At 39.1% G+C, this 22,886-nt stretch overlaps 1 protein-coding gene across 1 annotated transcript in view; it reads left to right on the top strand.

Annotated features, from left to right (window-relative positions):
* qkib (QKI, KH domain containing, RNA binding b) overlaps positions 1-22,383 on the top strand; it is a 60,719-nt gene extending 38,336 nt beyond the window's left edge. Inside the window, exons 3-6 of the mRNA XM_043255850.1 lie at positions 3,157-3,273; positions 15,607-15,754; positions 18,703-18,804; positions 22,316-22,383. Of these exons, the coding sequence (XP_043111785.1) occupies positions 3,157-3,273; positions 15,607-15,754; positions 18,703-18,804; positions 22,316-22,383 (435 nt within the window). The remainder of the gene's footprint in view (positions 1-3,156; positions 3,274-15,606; positions 15,755-18,702; positions 18,805-22,315) is intronic.
* Positions 22,384-22,886: the final 503 nt, after the last annotated feature.

Genomic DNA, 22,886 nt, shown 5'->3' with positions numbered 1-22,886 from the left:
TAATTATTGTTGTTTTGCGAATATTGTACACGTTTTATTTTTCTCCCTGGTGTGCAAGCATCTTTGGAATAATAATAATAAATTCCATTTCATCACGTGAACAGCTATAAATAAGCTTCGCATTTACGTATGGTTTGTTATGATTGGAAAGTATATGCAATCTGGAAATATAGTATACTATATATATATGCAATCTGGAAACTTAGGGTGCAAAAATATCAAAAATATCAAAATATTGATCAAATTGTCTTTAAAGCTGTCCAAATGAAGCACTTAGCCATGCAAATTACTGATCAAAATTAAATTCTGATATAGTTATGGTAGGACATTTCAAAATATTTTCATGCAACTGATCTTTACTCAATATCTTTGATATTCGGAATAAAAGAAAAATCTGTCATTTTGACCCATACCGTTATTGTTGACCGTTGCTGCGAGTTTTGCTGCCCACGCTACTTCTGTCTGGTCACGTTTTATAAAAAAAATTGCATTGCATGCATATTAATAAATAAAGTGATTATTCTTGATTATTTTAATAATGTTCATGCAAGAATATATACAAACAGTTCATCCTGACTGTGCGATGCTCTAAGAGATCAGACAATTTCAGTTAAAAATGATTTATCGGCACGTAAAGAGCGCCATATGTATATTGTAATAGGTTTATTAATAATAAAAAGATGGACTGGCAGTCATCTTTTTTACGTGCATGCTGAAATAAACACACACAACTTTTATTTGAAGGGTGAACGCGCACGCATACAAATGTAATGCACGCCCTTGTGCTTTGTGCCTCCAAGTCAAATTTAATTGCTTCTTTTCATTCATATCCACAAGGCACTTGGACAGGGATGAAGGGTGCCAGAATAAAAAAATAAAAGCTGCACAAACACATACTCAGTGACTGTGTTTTACCAGTAGTCGATTATGCATGGAGTCAGTCATGTGAAAAGAGCGTAGCGTCAGAATACCAAACACACTGATAAAGCAGACCCCGAAGGCTTATTGATTAGAGCAGGAGGCCTGTAGTGTAAAATGGGATTTTACACAACGCAAGGCTGCATGCCTCCAAAACAAACCGCCGCTGCACGTCACACTGTGACTGTATTAGAATGGAGTTCCCTTAAGAAGAGGAAGAAAAACAGCATGCAAACTTCCTAAAAAAAAATTGAGAAGAAAAGAATAGCAATGGCATGACTGTACAGCTTCACGCGATGCACACAAAGATTATGAAGTACGCTGAAATAATTGTGGGCTGTGTTCTGGGGTCATCGAGTTGCGTGTTAAATGATCCGAAGTAACAGGTCAATATTGTCTTTTTAATTATTTAAACTACACTAACGGTCAAACGTTTTTGGACAGTAAGATTTTTCATGTTTTTTTTTGTCTTTTGCTCACTAAGACTGCACTTATTTTAAAATACAGCAAAAACATCTTTTAAAATAACTGCTTTTATTGACTTTGCATTCATCAAAGAGACCTGAAATAATCTACTCTGCTATTTTCAACATAGTAGTAATAATAAACGTTCTCTTTGAGCAGGAAATCAGAATATTGGAATGATTTCTGAAGGATCATGTGACACCAAAGACTGGAGTAACGATGCTGAAAACACCTCCTTGAAATCAGATTTTAAATTAGATTTTAAAATGTATTCAAATAGAAAGCATGTTTTAAATAGTAAAAATATTTTAAAATATTACTTTTTTTCAGTTTGGATCAAATAAATGAAATATCAGCATATTAAATGATTTCTGGAGGATCTTGTGATAAAATGCATTCAATATAGAAAACAGGTATTTAACATTGTTACTGCTTTTTACTGCATTTCTGGCGTTTATTTGTTTATTTCTAAAAAATGCCGCCTCGGTGTAAGACACGCAGAAAAACCAACCCCAAGCTTTTTAATAATAGTGTATGCAGAGTTGGTCTTCTATAGCAATGTAACACAAACTCGGTTCTCCGACATGACCGGCTACAGACCAGGCAGCCTTCGGGTGGGTGCTGATACACCTGATCGATTAGGTGAACAATCGGCAGCTCTTATCTTGTCAGTGAAGGCCCGGAGGAGCTGGAATATGGGAGGCTATCGGCTGGGAGTCCAGCCTGATGAGCTCCACGATAGCACTTAGCAGCCTGCTCAAATAAAGTACCTCCCAGGGAACTGCATTCACCCTCTTCAAGTCTGTGATCACTTTTGAACTTAGCCGGGGTCAGAAACTAACCAGGGTTCAACGTGCCGCAATGTTAATGCAGGGGCAAGAGGCAAACATATATGAATCAAGTATTGGCTTATTGTAGTAATTAGTGGACAAGAACACATTTAGGACAACGTCTACTTCAAATAATGACTACTGTACTCACACACACATATATATATATATATATACATCATACACACACACACATATATCACTTTTCACAAACTCAAGGACAATGCATAAACATTTCAATAATCCTGAGTCAGATGCAATTTCAATTGCGTTTTGAAGGTGGGTGAGATACGGTTTCACTGAGACACTGAGGGAGGATTTCCAGTATGTTCTGTAGGGGTCAAGTCACTGAAATGAAGAATTGTTCACTCTCTGGAAAAAGAAAAACGACAAAAGCGGCTACCGGGATGGTAACAAAACCGTATTTACCCCTAAAGGCTGCGCATTAGTACCTTAAACGTAAACATAACTACCTAAAGCATACATATTAGTACCTAAATGGCCCCGATTACAGCTTTCGTACCCTTTTCAGAGCGTTAATAAACTGCCTCCAGAAGGCCTAAGAGTAAAAGGCAGGAGAATGAGGATGAATCAGATCAACTAAATATTGTGGCGCAGGACCGTGAAAGGCTTAAAAATGGTAATTATAATTCTTGTATTGAGTGTGATAAGCAGCCAGGTAGAAGCCAGCGTCGAAGTGATACGCGTGTGTGTTTTAGGAGTCAGGAATTACAATAAACTGACTTCAAACCTAAGAATAGCATGCGTATTGCCCCCTGCATAATAATGGTTCACCGTAGAGGAGAAGTTCAAAAGTAACGTGAAATGTAAACTTTATAGTGTTTCGATACAAACCGTGTCTTGTCGTATGTCAAATCTTTCATCGCTCCATCCGGACACAGATGCAGTGAGTGAGATGCGTGTGTGTGTTTGTGTGTTGCAGTTTAATTTTGTGGGCCGGATCTTGGGCCCGCGGGGGCTCACAGCCAAACAGCTGGAGGCAGAGACAGGATGTAAGATCATGGTGAGAGGGAAAGGCTCCATGAGGGACAAGAAGAAGGTAAGAGCTACAAACACACACACATGTACAAACATTCACTAACACATACTTACACACGCATAATAAACACACATGTACATTGTTTTTTTTTTTATATTACCTCTGGAAAGTCACAGGTATCCTGACGTTCATTCAAAACTTAATACCTCAATATATGCAAGTAGTGCTTCTATAGTCATTGTTTAGTTATTAGGAGAAAATATTTAGTTGTAATTTTTTGAGATTATCTCATGAAAATAATTAATGAATGCCATTGAATTAAATGTTTCTAACCTTTGCTTGATATTTGATTAATTGATTGTATGTTTTCCTGCTGTTTTTCTAAACATATTAATCATAAATGTGTAGGAATTTAAATTATAAATAATATAAAATATCTGCTTTAATTTTTTTAATGACCCATAGATATATTTAAGATCCTTTAACCCTATCCCTAATGATACATAGAAAATAATCTAACAAAAATAATAATAATGATAATAAATAAATTATATTATTAATGTAAATAAGGCATATGTGTTAAATGCTAAACAATCTCATTATTCATAATAAAAATTATTCATAATTCATACAAGTAATAATTTGTACATTTTCAGTGACAATAGTATTACATAATTAATACACTTACTTAAAAGTAGAAGCTACAATTTATAAACAATGAATAAACTGCAAATTATACTTTGGTGCTTTATTAGTATGTGCTTTTAAAGTGTTACCTTTTTTGCTTGTCTTTTTTTTCCCGATTCAATTATATTCATCCACAACCGCCATTTGTAGGTGAATTGAGATTATTTAAAAGCAGAAAATATTCATAACAGGCCATGAAACATCACCAACAAACATTATCATAAATATATTGCATTATATTAAATTATATTGATTGGGATATTAAGTGTATGACATTTTGCAGGACAAAAAAAGAGTTGCGATATTCAGTTTTTCTGTTTTTGCTTCGACTTCCCTTACATTTACAATGGTCAGGCTACGAGCTCACGATATCCCCGGACCCTGGAGACACAACACAAAACACACGCACGAACAATCACGACAAACTCACGATCGCACCAGATGGAGGAATCTGATTGGCTTGCGTTCGTCTTCACGCGTCCGTATGTTTAAACATATTGCGCATTTTGAAATTCAGTCACTCAGCCACAGTGGCTGTCCCGATGACAGACGATGCGCAATGCGTACGGCCCGCTCGAGAGCAAACTAGCCCCGCTCCGGTCCTCTCTGCCCAACAGGGATACTTTGCGGGGGAATATCAAGCCCTCCCCTCGCTCCTGAGAGCCGTGGGCAGGTGTTCAAACATTGTCCTTGGCCCCAGATGAGTGGGGGCTGGATCCTGCGGCCCTGCCAGGGCTCCTCTCCCAGTCGAACCCCAGTCAGCGCTACGACACGCTGGGCCAGCGACGCCGGGGCGGTGGGGGTCACGGGACGCTCTGGAAGAGGCGCGGGGTCACGTGCGCTGTCCGTCGTTAACACTTGAGCAAACACACATGTTCGCATGAGCACTAACGCGCAGTTTATTATCGTTGGGATTATTGGTATTTTTGGGAGCGAATGCACAGTACGCCCCTCACTACCGCGCAGATGTGCTCGATCGCATATGTATCTGATCTGGAGGCGCTTTCGTGTTTCCATTAGTTGGGCAGGACCTGTATTTGGACAAGTGCTGGAAGCGGATAGTTATCCGAGCCCATCCCGGGTGAGCGCGAGGAGGATCCAGAGGAAAATAAAACAAGTGCTCTGTGAAAAGCGCTGTTGTCGTCTCCGGCGTTTCATGCACATCTGGATCGGCTCTGCATCCTGTCAGAGCGCAGCTGGTCGTCCGCGGATCGGATCTCAGCTGCGTACGCACTCCGCCGATGACCCCTTTCTGATAATACGACCCGTTCGACGCGGACGGGGTCAATTGAAGCTCTTGTGCAAACATTCACATGTGTGTTTAAAGGTTCTGCGGTCTCAAGCTGCTTCGGTGGATAGTGGAAAATCTCATGCCTGTGTCCTTTGTTTCTCATGATCTCTTCACCTCTTACCTTGCATCTGTCATTCACTATCGCTGTCTTATGCGTCCGATGCGCAGGGTTTACCCGGGCTTTGGGATTGAGAGATGCGGTATAATATTTATTCTAACCCTAAAAAACCCTAACGGTCATGAGAGTTAGACATGCAAATTAATGAGAATTAATGAGAATTAGTTGTCAAAGTTAGTAGAAAGTGTAAAGAGTAGTCTAAATAAAACTGAGACAGACATGTAGATGTTTTCTCTGTTTTGGAACAATGAACATTGTTAAATCATTAGTTATTGCATTTATTGCGTCAAGATGTATTAATACTTTACTGTAGTTTAGGGGTGGATAATTTTATCAGTCGTGTATTATTCATGAGACAATACATATGTGACCGGCACCACAAAACAAATAATAAGGCTATCTTTTTATCTTTTATTGAGATTTATGCATAATGAATAAATAAGCTTTCTATTGATGCCTGCAGTATTATTTGAAAATCTGAAGGTACAAAAACAATATATATATATATATATATATATATATATATATATATATATATATATATATATATATATGTGTGTGTGTGTGTGTGTGTGTGTGTGTCTTTACCCATACATATTATTCATAAAAATATATATATTATTTTTGGCATAAAAGACATTTCATTTCAACAAATCATTTCAAACATTTACAATTTTGCACCACATCTTTTTCTTTTGGTAGTGCTGTCAATCACAATTAATTTTTGTGTGTGTGTACTGTGTATATTTATAATGTATATTTAAATGCACACACATGCATGTATATATTTAAGTATAATATGTTTTCTGCAGGATCACGTGACACTGAAGAATAAAATTTCAGCCTTGATCACATTGATCACAATTTACATTTTGAATATATTTTTTTTAAATATTCCTTGTTGATTTCTTAGCAAATAAATACAGCCTTGTTGAACATGAGAAAACACTAAATATTAAATTAAGAAAAATAGAAATAATATTTAAAAACATTAAAAAAATATATTGAACTGAGACTTTACAAATAGTAGTGTATACTAATCTATTTTATACAAAATAGCAGGTTATCTAAATTAACAATGTTGTAAAATATTAGTTTTCACATTATTTTGTCTAAAAATAAGTTAGAAATAGATTAAATCAAATGTTGGCAACATTAACACTCATTTTAGCTGCTTTTATCCTGCGTTTATACAAGTGTGAATGTATGCATAGAGTGTGGATGAAACATGACACGATGAAGACGATGTTTTCCTGAGACAGGAATAACCTAATCAATTGCATATAGAATAAACCAATAGGTAGTTCCAGACAGAATCAGCGTCCTCCACGAGAGGAGAAAGCATGTCATTCATGAAAATCCACAAATGCCTGAAGTGTTAAACTTCAGCGCGTTATATCTCACTCTTTTTTGTTACAGATGTGACGGATAACGCATCTGGTTAAGGAGAGCGATTTCTAAAGGCAAAAGAAGTCTGTTGAGATTCAAAAGTAATTAATTGCAAGCATTTCATTAAGTTACAGTTATGCTTCATGTCAAAGCTCTAGTGAAGACTCTTTGAGACCCTATGCATTCTTCTGACATTTTGGTCATTAAATATATTTTCTCCAGGTATGGCAGAGCTGTTCCACGGGCAGTTAATGCCTAGTGTCATTATTATTGGCGAGGAGGTGATTTTCTCTCTCGATTCACACTTGTTGATGCAACTGCAGCTTTCAGCGGCTTAATCTCACGAGATACCATGAGCGCTTTCCGCCGTTAAACCATTATGTCACATTGCGGATGGCCTTTAAATATAATTTAGTTAGTCTTTCTCTGTCTCACCTACGCCTTAAGCACAAATTTGATGTAAGGGAAATAGACAAGTGGCAACAAGAGCGCTGAAATTTCTTCCAGTGCTTTGCTGGAAGAATCTCCATCCACAACTCATTTACTAATGAACCGTTTCCACATCGAACGTTCAGCGCTGTCCCACTGTAAAACAGACGTGGTAACACACAATAGTTTCCAGATGGGAGTTACTGGTTGCAAAGTGTTTCTTAGCAGCTCCTTGGTCACTTTTAAAATGCATTTGACTGTGTAAAGACAAAAGATTTGGACGTAAAAATGTGAAATCGACAGACATTCCCCATTTATATTTTGATTAGTTTTGGATATGTAGTAAATGTAGAAAAGTCTAATGTAGAATAGGCCTTATATTAACAAGCATATTCATATTTTTATGCAAAAATGTACATTTCAATTGTTCAGTTACACAAATTCTGTCTACAAAAAAAGCTAAATAACTGAATGATCAACAAATGATGTAAAATTTCATGAAAATATATTTTATGTAAATAAATGTAAAAACACAAAATGTTTGATATTATATGTTAAATTAATTTAGGCATCACAACACTTTACAGTCAATGACTGATAAATAAATGATAGTTTTGTTAAAATAGTATTTTGTGTAAATAAATTAAAACACTAAAAACACTAATTATTCAAAGAAACTAAAATAATTTAGGCATCACAACACTACAATGTTCGAAATAAACAATAGCCATTATTTTTTCGATTTCGATTACAATAAATTATGTTTTTAAAAATTAACGTTAACTTATGTTTAAATGTGAAAATAGGACAAAAAAAACTAATTTCTTAACCTGGTCTTAACCTGTGCCTTGGTGCACATTTTGCCACAGTTTCAAAGGGAAATGTCCTCTGAGTGGTGCTAAAACCAATATGTGAACCCTGGCACATTTTTATTACGTTGATATAAAGGTAGGTATGTATTGCAGCAGAGTTTTACTGCGTCTAGTGTTTATTTCTTTTGGAAACTGCAGCGATATGTACTTACTGGTACATATTTCGAGTCTCACTAAAAAGTGTGCCCAGGTACGTTTATGCCATGGGACTAGGTAGCAAATATCCTACAAATATCCCATTTTAATCAATACTGGTTATTTTAAGAAGTCTTAATTTCATCCTTCAAAACTAAACCATAAAGATTGTAAAAAAAAGTAGCAAGCGCTAAATAAACTGTAGATCATCCCAGGGCATGTGGGGACTCTTGACGCTGATATAAAAAGTTAATATGGAGCGTGTTGTCTTGCTGATGTAGTTGCTGTCATCTTTGTTCTGACTGGGCCTGTCAGAGAGACTCAGCTGCAGTGTTGGGCCGCTGGCAAAAACTGTTATTAGAGCTGTCACAATCACTTCAGATTCATCCTCTCGCAGCATCACTAAACAGACCCGCGCGTGTGTGACAGTATTTTATTTCTGGGCCTCCTTTTTGCATTTTGCATACATATTAAAGCAATTGTTCATGCATAACCACGGTAGTAGTTTAAACACATTGTCACTGTGTAAATATCACTGTTATATTCAACGCTTTGAGTTACCGGTGGGTTTACGCTTAATATAAAGGGGCCATATTATAAGCATCGCATTACTTGATGTGTTGCTGCAAATCAAATAATGAAAACAACTCAAAACTCCCCCCCAAGGTCTAAAAAGTCGTTCCTTCATGCATTCAGTTTGAACGGCACATTTTCAGATATGCAAGATTAAAAACGTTTTTAAAAAACAAAGAAGGCCCTTTTAAATATATCACATCATTCATATATGCTGCATTAGATCTATAACAATTAAATATTTACGTGAATCAAACCACAATAAAAATACTTTCACTTATTGCTCTCACCCCATCTTCCATATCCTTCATCAGTCAAACATGTGAGGCTTCATGGACTTAATAAACGGATAAACAGACGCAGGTAAATACTTGCATGAAAACACAGTTATGAACCGAAATGGTCTATATGTTTATCTGGCAGCAAAACCTGATGAAATATCTCTAACAAAGGATGCGAACCTATTTTCCTTTGTTCTCTAAAATCCTCTAACAGGATGCTTTGATGTAACTTGCTTTTACACAACCACCAAATCGTCTGGATTTGAGGGCAAAGCTTTCTGTTGTTCTCCTAAATCTATCCCGAGAGAGAGAGAGAGAGAGAGAGAGAGAGAGAGAGAGAGAGAGACAGAGAGAGAGAGAGACAGAGAGAGAGAGGGAGAGAGAGAGAGGGAGAGAGAGACAGAGAGAGAGAGAGAGAGAGAGAGAGAGAGAGAGAGAGAGAGAGAGAGAGAGAGAGAGAGAGAGAGAGAGAGAGAGAGAGAGAGAGAGAGAGAGAGAGAGAGAGAGAGAGAGAGAGAGAGAGAGAGAGAGAGAGAGAGAGAGAGAGAGAGAGAGAGAGAGAGAGAGAGAGAGAGAGAGAGAGAGAGAGAGAGAGAGAGAGAGAGAGAGAGAGAGAGAGAGAGAGAGAGAGAGAGAGAGAGAGAGAGAGAGAGAGAGAGAGAGAGAGAGAGAGAGAGAGAGAGAGAGAGAGAGAGAGAGAGAGAGAGAGAGAGAGAGAGAGAGAGAGAGAGAGAGAGAGAGAGAGAGAGAGAGAGAGAGAGAGAGAGAGAGAGAGAGAGAGAGAGAGAGAGAGAGAGAGAGAGAGAGAGAGAGAGAGAGAGAGAGAGAGAGAGAGAGAGAGAGAGAGAGAGAGAGAGAGAGAGAGAGAGAGAGAGAGAGAGAGAGAGAGAGAGAGAGAGAGAGAGAGAGAGAGAGAGAGAGAGAGAGAGAGAGAGAGAGAGAGAGAGAGAGAGAGAGAGAGAGAGAGAGAGAGAGAGAGAGAGAGAGAGAGAGAGAGAGAGAGAGAGAGAGAGAGAGAGAGAGAGAGAGAGAGAGAGAGAGAGAGAGAGAGAGAGAGAGAGAGAGAGAGAGAGAGAGAGAGAGAGAGAGAGAGAGAGAGAGAGAGAGAGAGAGAGAGAGAGAGAGAGAGAGGAGAGAGAGAGAGAGAGAGAGAGAGAGAGAGAGAGAGAGAGAGAGAGAGAGAGAGAGAGAGAGAGAGAGAGAGAGAGAGAGAGAGAGAGAGAGAGAGAGAGAGAGAGAGAGAGAGAGAGAGAGAGAGAGAGAGAGAGAGAGAGAGAGAGAGAGAGAGACAGAGAGAGAGAGAGAGAGAGAGAGAGAGAGAGAGAGAGAGAGAGAGAGAGAGAGAGAGAGAGAGAGAGAGAGAGAGAGAGAGAGAGAGAGAGAGAGAGAGAGAGAGAGAGAGAGAGAGAGAGGGAGAGGGAGAGAGAGAGAGAGAGAGACAGAGAGAGAGAGAGAGGGGTATTTTGTATTCTCTCAGAGTCTGCTCCTTGGTGGAGTTTTTCCTGAGAAATGTATACACTGTACAAACGAGATAATGAAATCAGATGTGTCAGTCCTGCAGCAATAATCCCTGGAGATTTTTCATAATTTCTAATCATCGACATGGTTGACCCGAATTACTGAATCATCAAAATATGAACCTGCTCTGAACCATGCAGTTTTACTCCTCTCTGATCACGTTTACATGCACATTAAATATTAACATTTGTTCGTATTGCTGGTATGTTAAAGGCACACTCCACCTTTTTTGGAAATAGGCTCATTCTCCAACTTCCATCAAAGTTGAGTTTTACCGTTTTTGAATCCATTCAGCCGAGCTCTTGGTTTGGCGATAGCACTTTTACCATAGCTTAGCCTGCTCGAAAGAGTTACTAGATTATAGTGACTAGTCATATAAGCCTGCAATTTTTGCAATAAGTGCAATTTTTTATTTTACGTCGGATCTACATTAAGCTATGCTACACAGTTATCATCAGAGACGGAGATCGGCTGAATGGATTCAAAAACGTTAAAACTCAACTTTTAGCTCTGGGGGAGTTGGAGGATGAACTTATTTTCCAAAAAATGTGTGTTCATTTAAGATGAAGTATTAAACTGATTTTCATTTTTCAATTATGCCAATATTCTGGTTTCTAGAAATCTGGGTAACGCTTTATTTTGATATTCTCTTTTGAACAGTCTGTTGACAAGAAGTTACTTTGCACCTACAAGTCAACAAACTCTCGTTATAATATTAGCAGACTGCCTGATTAATGTCTTCTAACTCATTATTGTGAGTTCGCAGATATTATTATCTCCAAGCAGACATTCTACTGACTATAAGTAACTTTGCAAGTGCATGTCAAATTATTACTTACTACTTACTAACCCTGCCAATCTGACCCAGTTGGTCAGACAAATGAAGTCACTCTAGTGGTTGAGCCAGCGTTGCTACAGTATGTTAGACAAAACAAAGCAATGTTAGGATGAGTCACAGTGTTACACTTTCTACGGAAATGCAAATGGTTTACTTATAGCTGCCATTACACATTAAGCCGGACTATAAGGATGTTTGAACGTTTTGTTTTAGCGTTAAAACGACACATTTCAGCCTTTAAAGAAAGGAATATAAATCAATATACAGACAGCTGAAAGCTCTGCAAGTCTTATGACCTACATTTTACAACTCATTGCATTTTTGTATGCTGTTGTCAAAGACATGAATGGGAATTAATGAGTTGACTAAATTACTGTGATGTAACACTGAATCGAAATAAGTCACAAGAGCAAGCAAATAGCTGGAAAGAACATACATGTCCTGCTTAATGCATGCTGATTATGTTTGTTTGTCAGGCTGATTTATGCATGAATATTACTAAACAGCTCTTTCTGAGGTATAGTCATTTGGTGGGATTTTGTGATTAATGTCCAGTCATAGGATTTCAGTTTGACTGGGATTGCCTTGTAAGTTTGAAAGACCTCCCGTGGAGATTTTGCTTTGATTTTCAAATTGGTCACACAAATTCACAACAGAAAGCTGCTTGGTTTCAAAGACTTACTGTCCACAATATATTGTTAATTTGACTACACCTTAAAGAGATAATTCACTCAAAAACTAAGTCATCGTTTACTCTCTTCCTTCTGTTGTTCTAATGCCATTTTGATGAGTCGGAGTGACTCACTAATAGAGTCTCATGAGTGCACTACTGTGCACAGTTACCAACAAGGTTAGGAATTTTGTTAAATAATACATCAAACTGAGAGGTTTTTTTCACCAGACCCTATCGTATGTCCCCAGAACACTTGGAGAATATGACACGAGTCGCATGAGATCATTCTATGCTACTTTTGTGTCTTTTTAACATCTTAACACTTGTCACTATTCACAGCCATCAAACGTGAACAGGACATTTCTTTAAAGAAGTCGTCAGATGGAAAATTCACTCTACATTTGTTGGATGTGTGTGTAAACATTCATCCTATAATGATTCCATCCAGTGTTTTTTTTTTTAAAAAAAAAAAAAAAGTAAAATCCCATTTGTCAAATCAGGTCATTCTGAGATTCCTGTCAGAATCAAGTAGTTCTGCACAGGCTCCTCCCTCAATAGTTGACTGACAAGGCCATTAGACCTCCCCTGAGTGATGGACCTGCCTCGGTGTTGTCTCAGATTAAGTGATTGAAGTGTGTTGTAGTTGGATGTAACAATGAATATAGCAGTCGTCATTTACTCCCTACATCTGAGCCGATGAAGACGCAGAGGATTAACATTACATTCAAAGTGAATGTGCCAATCCCAATGTACATAAATGTGTCTATGTTCGTGCAAATCATTGGTGGACCAGCTTTATCTACAGTAAAGTACAAGTGAGTGTAAAGGTTTTGCCTAATAATGTAGTAGTTAGCCAGTTTCGTGCATGATGTTTACAGTCTGCTCATGACTCCACAGAAGAAAGGGACAGGGTCTCATTAGCATTTAAAGCAACATGGACTAGAAAGGCTTTATGTAAACAGAGCTGATTTTGATTTTATCACTTTAAAGCTTCAACCAGAATATAGACCTTAATTGGACAATGATGTCTATGTAAACATGGTCACTGTGGTGAAATATATTGGTGATTATTTTGAAGAACAATTTGTGTCTCATTACACTCCCCACTGCATGTACCTTCGTCCTCTCCCAGCCGAGTCGTGATATTAGTTCCCAGAGCTTTTCACAGAGGGGTCGGTGCTCCTTCGGAGAAGCATTATTGCCTGGGTAAGGATTACAAAAGAGCAGGACAATGGATTTATGGACATTGATTGCACTACTGCTCGGCTACGGCACGGGCAGCTCAGAGACAGTGCGCGAAGGAAAAGAGGTGTAAACAAAGGCCTAGTGGAGGGCCTCACGGTCGGACATATTTCCTGCAGTGACCGTTGAAGGTGCGTCACCTTGACTACAGCCTGTCACCACAGAAGAAACAACCACGGCCTGATGCGAGACAACCTGCCTGGCCCACAGGAAAAAACAAGTGTCTCAGCTGTATCTTACCCTCAGTCAGACTGACACATACACACATATACACACCACTTCTACTCCAGTCCCTCCTGGCCGGCGTTCTTCGAGTGTTATTGACAGTGTGACTGTGGGCGGGTTGCTGAGCTGTGACAATCAGTCTCAGAAGATCAATTTTTAGCACTTGTCACAACCACGGAAGCCAAGTAAATCAGCCGAACGAAACCAAAGGGGAGAATAGAGAGAAAAAGGAAGTGACCTCACAACACCCGAGCACCAGCATCCTGAATGGTAAATCACATTGAATGTGTTTGGCGATACGCAACCCTGTTTCCACTCTTCCTCGCTTCACACCGAAAGGGGCAACAATGGATGCTTAATGAAAATCAGCAGGCAGAACGCGGGAACACAGACGCCGACGCTGATTGGCATCAATTTCCCATTTGGAGTCACGAGGAGAAAAAACGAGCTGTGTTTGCATATCTGATTATTGCATAAATCAGATCTTGATTTTTCATTTGGAAATCCTTCAGGAAAACGAGAAAAACAGCAAAACAAGCCAAACGGAGACAAACAAAAGCAGTGGTGTAGGCGAAGTGTAACGAGCCCCTTCAACTTAATGTGCTTTGGGTTTCTATCAATTAAGCTGTTTGCCCTCAGCAATCTTCAAAGCTTTTTAATCCAAAGTTTTCATGGTTTCCTCTCATATAATTTAGTTTTTTTTCTAAAGCCCCTATATTTCCGTTCCACTAGCTGCACCAAACAAAACTGCAAAAATAGCTTGATTTTAATGTTTTCTGAATATCAGTGATATTTGCCTGTGCAAATTTTCTACCACAATGCTTTGGTTATTATGCATTCAAATTAAAAGTAAGTAAGCAGATAACCTCAACGTTCGATTCCAAAAAAAACGGAGGTAGCTTTCAGGGTATGCAAGTAAAATCTTTTTAATGATTGCACAACCACAAGTCAGATGGTGATATGCACCTAAGTTTGTAAGTTTGTAATTTCTTTGCGTCAGTTTCCATAAAAACTTCTCGATTCGTTGCTCTGTTGAGAATGTCGTGTTAACCAGGAACATACTCTGTGTTGAGGGAACTTACGTCCGGACGCGTTTTTGTAACCACCTCGAGTAAGCAAGGTTTGGATTGATCAACCGAAAAGTTTAGGGTTCAGCTGATGGTAAATTAACCTTGCTTTCTGGAACACCCCCTGATCTCATAAAGTTTCCAAACAGGTTTCACAATTACTTCTACATCACCCAGTCTGCCATTGGTCTGACAGAACAGATAGCCACGCCCCAAACTCACTCCATTAGTTGAGCTGCTGTTGCTGTGTGCTTCTGTTCTAGATTCTTAAACAGAGCAATGTTTTGAAGCGCCTCACCGTGTTTACATTTTTCAACATACAAACGGCTTACTTATAGTCTTCTCTGTATATTAAGCTGAGTTAAAAGCATATAAACTGAATAAATTTACATCAGCTTTAAGCGCTGCTGAGCTCTGACTCACTTAAGCAGTGATCTAGTTTTGATTTGTTGCTCATGCTATTGTTGCTCCTCTCTGCTAGCTGTGAAGCTTTTGTCACTGCCTGTCTTGAGACTGTATGAATTTTACGAGGTCTCTTTTATAGAGCTCTGTCTCACAGGATGACATATACATGGCATCCTGACTTCTGCTTTGTAGCACACAGCACATCAAAGAAGCAGCTTCTCCGTTTTATTTTTACTTTCACATCCTCTCTGTTGTAGTCTGTTTTTATTACGTTTGCAGTTGCACTTCGGTGTTTCAAGGTATCAATCTCCACAGCAAGAGTGGCAGCTGAGTCCCAACATCTTTCTCGGACCTCATCGTATCAAACACATCATATATTTCTGGTCAACTATGTTAATACATGTAAATTGCGACCTAAGGGTCAAAGTTTGTGTACCAAATGACGCTGTATACACTAAGCATTTATACTCTGCACTATGCACTATCTAACGAATCCCTCCTCCTTTGGTACAAAAGCTGAAAAGATGCAACAGCTGAGTGCATGAAGCGTCTATTATATGGACCCTTTATTTGCTTTCTTATAGACTGATTGTAGCAGTCAACATTTTGTGCAGCAGCAGTGCCTCTAAAACTTTTCTCTCTCTGCGCAGGAGGAACAAAACCGAGGCAAACCCAACTGGGAGCACCTGAATGAGGACCTCCATGTGCTCATTACCGTGGAGGATGCCCAGAACCGGGCTGAGATCAAGCTTAAACGTGCAGTAGAGGAGGTTAACAAGCTACTCGTGCCTGCGATGAGTACTATCGCTCTCTTTCTTACACACTTCCTTTCTGGTCATTGTAATTGCAAAAGACAAATATCGTGAACATAACACATCATGTTTATTTTGGCTATTTGACGTTATATATATATATATATATATATATATATATATATATAAAACGACAGGAAGGGGCCTTTTTTTTTGTTGAGGTCACACAATAAATTGGCCCCTGCAAACATCAGTAGATTCTGTTCACAGGCCATGTGTGTGTGAAGTGACTTTACGATGTGTCTCACTGCAGCGTTTAACTACTCACATAAATTGTCATTTTTATGCACAATATCATATTCAACTCTCCAAGTGCAAATATAGTATAATCATCAGCACTTGCCCTTTAAAACTAACAATCATTGATTGCTTGGTAGCAGTTTACTGAACTTCCAAACAGAAACATTCAAGCATCACTCAGCAAGTAAAGCTGTCTCAATTTAGACAATTCATATTTGTAACAGGACAGTTTATAATGACGTTATGCGACAAGTATGCATAGTATGCACGCTTTTTAGTGACTAAGCATTATATAGCACAGTTATCTTTGTTGCTTTTAGTTATTGCAAAGTGATACATATGTTTTAGTAAAGAAATGGACATATATTCTTAACCAGAAATGCTTCAGTATTTCAGTATTTGGATTTGTTGGTCACGTGACAGCTACACACCAATGACTGCTTAAATTAGACATTTCTTCAAATATGTAATAATATTTGACATTGACTTATGTTTAGTTTTACATTTGCTGGTTTTGATCGAAGTTTTGCTTGATTTTTATTGACAGATGATTTCATAAAGACGCAGTACATGCCCCTGGTGAAAGACATACTGGATCTTGTTTTAAAATATTAGTAGTGGTATCAGTAACATTAGTGTATTAGTAATGCTCTTATATTAGTAACAGTCACAGTACATTACAACGTGTATATCCATGATTGCACGCGGCCTTTAAAACATTTTCTTCTTTCGTTTCCTTTCCTTTTGGTGTCACTTGATGAGTGGGAAGTGAAACATTCTCCAAGCGCTCTCCTGACAAATGGGAAGCGCTGTGCAGGGCTGGTGTGGTTGAGTAATCAGTCACTCGAAACATTCTCTAAGCTAACCCTTGCATCATTGTCATTTAACTCTGTATGAAAGGGTTGGAAGAACAGGGTCAAGTCAGCCTGTATGGTCGTAAATTAAAGTATTTTAAATGCTAGAAATGTCAGTGAGGCAGTTAGAGTATGCAATAATACACACTGCCGTAGCTCTCTTCAGCATTTAAAGGCATTTTAAGCTCTGTTGCAGTGTTTTAAGGCATCGTAGAAGTACTGTTCCAGCAGCTGAAGCATGAAAGTCAAGAGAAATATTGACTGTGAATAATGCATTCTGTTCAGTGCTTAAAAAGAGTGTTGGTCTAATAAATCCTGACTATTTTTGTTATCATTAGTCTACTGAATCATTAGCTTATGCTAATGGAAATATGATAATGATAATGGAATTCCTTTTCCCTTGTTCGTTGGATTAGTATGTGAGTGAATAAATATAAATGATGCTGTCTTACGTATCTGCATATATGTATATGCATGGATAGATAATAATACACGGCAAACGTTGAGCTTATAGATTCCAACATTCTGTTATTCTCTACCACTAGCGTTTTAGGATTTATGAGGTCACAGGACCCTTTAAAGTCAAGTCATGTGATGAGGAAGTAAGTGCATTAAGGTCACAGTCTTTAGTTTATCCACCAGGAACTGTTGTAGACAGATGCCAGAGCTCTGAGAGTCTACTAATGACTATTGCATGACCAGTCTATTGCATGAGTCTTACCTTAATTATTTCATTAGCCGTAGGGCATTCATGAAGTGCTGAGAATTCAGATGCTTACAGAGGCTGCTTACTCTGTTTGTGCTGCAGTGTTGCAAAATGTACCATAGTTTCTAGAAGAAAAACTAGTCATGGGAGGAGTATTTCCACACAATCCATGAACAGGGATACAAATCGGTGCTTACAGACACTGGAATTTTGGTCAGTCCGGCCTAAAGTTTTAATTTACAATTGTACAATTTTTTTGTGGTAGAAATGGTGCTTGTGATGTGGCTTCCTTGCAGTTATAACATTATGGGGCCTATAACTGTACTAATTGTTGTATTTTGCACCAGAACTGTGGTGCAGTGCAATTGTTCTCAACCCTGGTCCAGGAGTACCCTTAAAGGAACTTGCCACTGTTTAAAAAAATAGGCCAATTTTCCAATTCACCAAGAGTTAAACAGTTAAGTTTTACCATTTTCTAATCCATTTTGGATTATCCAAGTTTTAAATAGGAAAAATATCTAAATGGTCTAATCAGATTCAATGCTTACCCAAATATCGGATTCTTATGTTACTCACGTGAATCACAGCAAAATGACCTGGAAGACATAAAATCACTGAATAGGGTCTTTATTTTTGTTCTCACTGCACACAAAATGTATTCTCGTAGCTATTTTACCTATGTCCTTACTTTTCTGGGCCTTAACTGTGGTAGCTACATTGTTGACTATGCAGGGTCAGAAAGCTCTCAGATTTCATCTTAATTTGTGTCATGAAGACACACAAACGATCTTACAAGTTAAGAATGCACGAGGGTAAGTAATTAGTGACAAAATTTTCATTTTTTTAGTGAACTAACCCTTTAAAATGTGAATATAGACAGTGCAAGTTAAGACTTTCATGTCAATTTTCAGAAAGACCAGTGTATGATGTGGACACCAGAGAAAAGATGATTTCAGTTCGCTGTCATGGCAACTGCCAACACCTTCAATAAGCTCAGTGAGAACAGTCACACCTCCCCAATCAGTGGACCTACACTTTGGGTCTCAGAGTGGATACACTCTATAGCTACTACTGCGACAAAAGCATAGCATTTAACCTGATCCTTCATCTTAGAGCAATTCCCTTGTCTGGCAGCTAACTCCCAGATGGCCCACAGAGAGGCCGCCCCCTTCCTTATCAATCCCAACCCCGCTGCTGCTGTGTATGATGTCCAGCAGTACCCTCCCACATCCCAAGGTAAAATCCATTAACACCTCTGTGTTTGCCTAAAGGGACTTTTCTCTGTCAAAAAGATGGAGGGAGGGATTTTTTTCCTTTCTGTTTGCGCTAAGATAAAGGCCACCAGTGTTCTGCTCCAACTTCTGTAAGGATCTTTATAATCCCTGCTGAAATTTGCATACTGATTGATCGCATCTTGTGGCATTTGAGCTGCACTCTGCTTCTCCACATGTGGGTGGGGCTAGCAGTGCACCATTGGTGCATGTGGAAAATGTCAACAAAATATATATCAGACCATTCCCATAGTGAACTGAGAAGTATTATTACGCAAGTATTGGGGGAAGGGATCTACCTTCAAGGGAAAGCTAGCAACCAAGGCACTTTATAGCAGCACACCAGGAGCCGTCAGCTTGGCGCCATCTATTTTAAATAATCATCATTATCTACATCACCACCATTGCTCTCATCATCATAATCAGCAGCACTGGCAGGAGTGGCAGCAGTTGGTGTGGTGCATGCAGGAAGCCAGTGACCAGCAGGATACTGCTAACACAGTCAAAAGCAATTATCATCAATGGCTTTGTGACAAATATATAAAAGCCTTTGCTTCAGAATTGCATCTGATTGTGCTGACTGAGGCAAGGTCTCACCAGACTCCCCTGAGCTCTTCTGTCTATATGCAGGAAGGAAAGCTCGTTCGCATATTACCAGTGGCAACATGCAGATCTTTTCCATAAAGTGAATGGTGACTAGGGGCTGTCAAGCTGCAAAAAACAAACATAAAATTATTTACTGTAGTTCATATGACTTGTATAACTTGTACATAGTCTTCTAAAGCCATACGGTAACTTTACGTGAGAGATTTAAATATCCTATATGCAAGAAGTGGTCATTTTTTTCATATATTTATCTTATGATTTCAGAGGACTTGATATATAACATTAACAATACATTATGTTGCTTTTCATAGTTTTTCTGGAGCTTGATAGCCCTTTGTAAATGTTCACTTTCACTGTATTGAAAAGGGAAGCATTAAAATTCTTCTAAATTTCCATTGTGCTTTTTGCATAAGGATGCATCCTATGCCTATGCCTATGCTCTGGATATCTTAAAGCTGTTGGCTCATGAGGACCCTGATTTAAGTCTGACTTGGGTCATGTCCCCGTCTTATGCCTTCATCTTATTTTCCAGGCTCTAAAAAAGGCCAAATAATCATAAGGTATTGGAATGATATAAGCGTAAGACAGTGACAGTTTTATTTTAGCTGAATTATATCTTTATGTTTTCTCAAACCATGTGAGTTCTGTGTTATCCTAAAGCTCTGAAATGTGAAAGGATAATAATATTTTTCTTCATAGATTGTTTGAAGTTTCAAACCACCTTATACTTTGTATGTGGTAGTAGCCCAGGGATGCAGGATATAAGCTTATGAGCGTTTGTTGATTACCATTATGTCCTTGAACAGAGAACTTATATTAACTAATATTATATTAACTGATATTACCTTGCTTGACATGAACCTGTCTGTTGTAAATGGTCAGGTTATAGTGACTTTTAAATCCAGGAAGGAAATTCTATGTATCTGCATGAGAGGGGGACCATCTTTAGTGCTAGCATGTGCAAATTGTATGTTCCATGTTTTACTCAAACTAAAGCTTTTAACCTCCTACATGTCACAGATGATTCACATTCCTGGAAAAAAAAACAGACGTCTCGTGTCACTTCGCTGTGAGTATTTTCAGCTATGCTAAGCTGAACTATGACACACAACTTCAGCACCAAATTACATGCACACCCCGGAGAAAGCTAATTTCAGAAAGCATTTTAAGGCCTTTATTTAGAACATAAGCCGGTAGGCAGCATCTAAACCTGTGCTGAGGTGAAGCGCTCACCGCTATCTGTTAGCTCTCAATGTTCTCTCACTCTGTTTCCCCACCCTGTGTTAGCGGTAGCTAGGCCTAAATGGTCATTGCTAAAGGGACTACTTTAATTAAAGTCCTGTCTGTCAGCCGCCCCTCCGTGGCTCCCAGCCTGAAGCCATGACAGATAGAGGCAGCTCTAATTGTCAGGGCTGGAGATAAAGTGAAATTTGAAATTGGGTGTGGAGGCACTACTACCACACAATGCACATACACACACACACACACACACACACACCACCTCCCCTTTTTGGCCCATGTGGTTGTCCAGCAGTGGTGTTGAAGAGGAGGGGAAGTTAAGTAAACAGCAAGGGCCGGCAGGGACCGAAGTGCCCGACTCCCCTCTACCCAGCATGGCCTAGATTAGTGCACCCTTTCACTCAATAATGCCTTCTTGGGATGTGATACTTCCAGTTTATCAGTGAGGCTCAGCATTTGTGGTATCTGAGCTTTAATGTGTGTGTTATTTTTGTGTGATTCATGGTGGCTGCTGAAAGAAGCATCACTATTAGTGTTGTTCATTATTCAGGGCTGTCCAATCCAGGTCCTGGATGAACACCGTCCTGCAGAGGTTATCTACAGCCAGCTTCAGCAAACCTACATGGAAGCTTCTAGTAATCCTGTGGATCTTGATTAGCTGCTACAGTTGTGTTTAATTAACTCTACAGGACGGAGGCCCTCCAGGAACTCTCCTGGTTAAAAGTTACATATCATTCCCAAATCCTTATCCCTAACTTCATAGCCCACTGTAATTCATCTCAAAATATGGAAATAAATGGTAAATGATATTCCTTTTTTAGATACAATGGGTGAAAGAGTCATGTAGGTTAACATTAAAGGAAGAACCCAATCAAGATCTAAAGCCCAAAGTATACACATTTTTTGTGCATGTACGTAGCGTAAACATACAGTTGAATATGTAGCCTTTCAAAGTGTACTCCATTTGATAGTTTGCATAAACTTAGGAAGGTCTAGAAAGCTTTATCTTTGTCCAGTGTCTGTGCTACACGATACAGTATTTCTCCAGAAGTTATGACTGATAAAAATGTGTTTTTACTCTCTTACTCTCTTTTACTTATACAAGCATCTGTCAATGCAGTCGCTGTTGCGGTTGCAGGCTCTGCTGTTTTGTTACTCTTAATCTGTTATCTTTTTAGTTTTATTTTCTGCAGCACAGGACAGTGTTGTCACCTTGTGGAACAATTTATTAGTGCAAAACAAATTCAATGCACATTTGAAAATCTGAAAGCTTTTTGGACTACTTTGCACATATCCACACATCAATTGTTTTCAGATTCATAAACTATCCTTGCCTAATTGTCCCGCTGACACACGTGCTCATGATGGGATTTTGAACCTCGCAGATTGCTAACGACTACTGGGAGAAGCGTTTAAGAGGCACTACCTAGGCGGGGTATGCGCAAGTTGTGTTTGGGGATACCCGTGATGTGCACAGCGAGTGTTAGTCACACATAACTGAATCTCTGCCTGCAAGATTGCACATGGACACCCTCACATCTTTGTAAGAACGCCTGAGTGGATGTAGAAGCAAAGGTGCATTATGGGTGAGCAGAGCCAGTGTTGCTGTTTTGTGACGCTGTTTTTTTTAGGGAGGCAGGAGAATGAAGGGCCCAGTGGTTTGTGGGAGGTTCCATCTGTTCCCTTCATGGCACAATAGGCTCCCTCTTGCATGACATGTTTTTCTGCCTCTCGCTGTTTCTCAGAGTGCTCAGCGCTAGCAAAAAAGAGAGAGGGGTTGAATAGAGCCCAAGCCTCTCTTTGCAGAAATGTGCGTGTGTGTGTGTGATGCCGGAAAATCTCTAAATAAGACATGTTGTGTTCATTTGTGTGCACACATATTCAGATCTCGAAAAAACGACTGCACATTTTTGCATATCTTTGTCCCTTTCTGCAGGTGCACATGCTGCCTCCTTTTGTCCAAAGGTCTGCTTTCCATCATTAATGTGACTTTGTATATGTCGACGGGTGTAACTCTGTGTGTGGCTACGGTGTACGTGTGAACGGCAGGGCTGCTCTGTGGTCACATGATTGAGTAGTCATCCATGTCTTTGAGGCTGGGAGAGCATCAAAAGGCTCTTTGTTTACAACTGGAGTGTGGAAATCCTGAGCGGGCTCTTTGGCCCTACAGAGTTGGGTAATGCTCCCAGTGGGGCTCATTCC

The sequence above is a fragment of the Puntigrus tetrazona genome, chromosome 13, assembly GCF_018831695.1.
Source record: "Puntigrus tetrazona isolate hp1 chromosome 13, ASM1883169v1, whole genome shotgun sequence".
In the NCBI taxonomy this organism is placed as follows: domain Eukaryota; kingdom Metazoa; phylum Chordata; class Actinopteri; order Cypriniformes; family Cyprinidae; genus Puntigrus; species Puntigrus tetrazona.
Note: the sequence above shows the minus strand (reverse complement) of the source record. Positions and strands in the feature narration are given on the sequence as shown.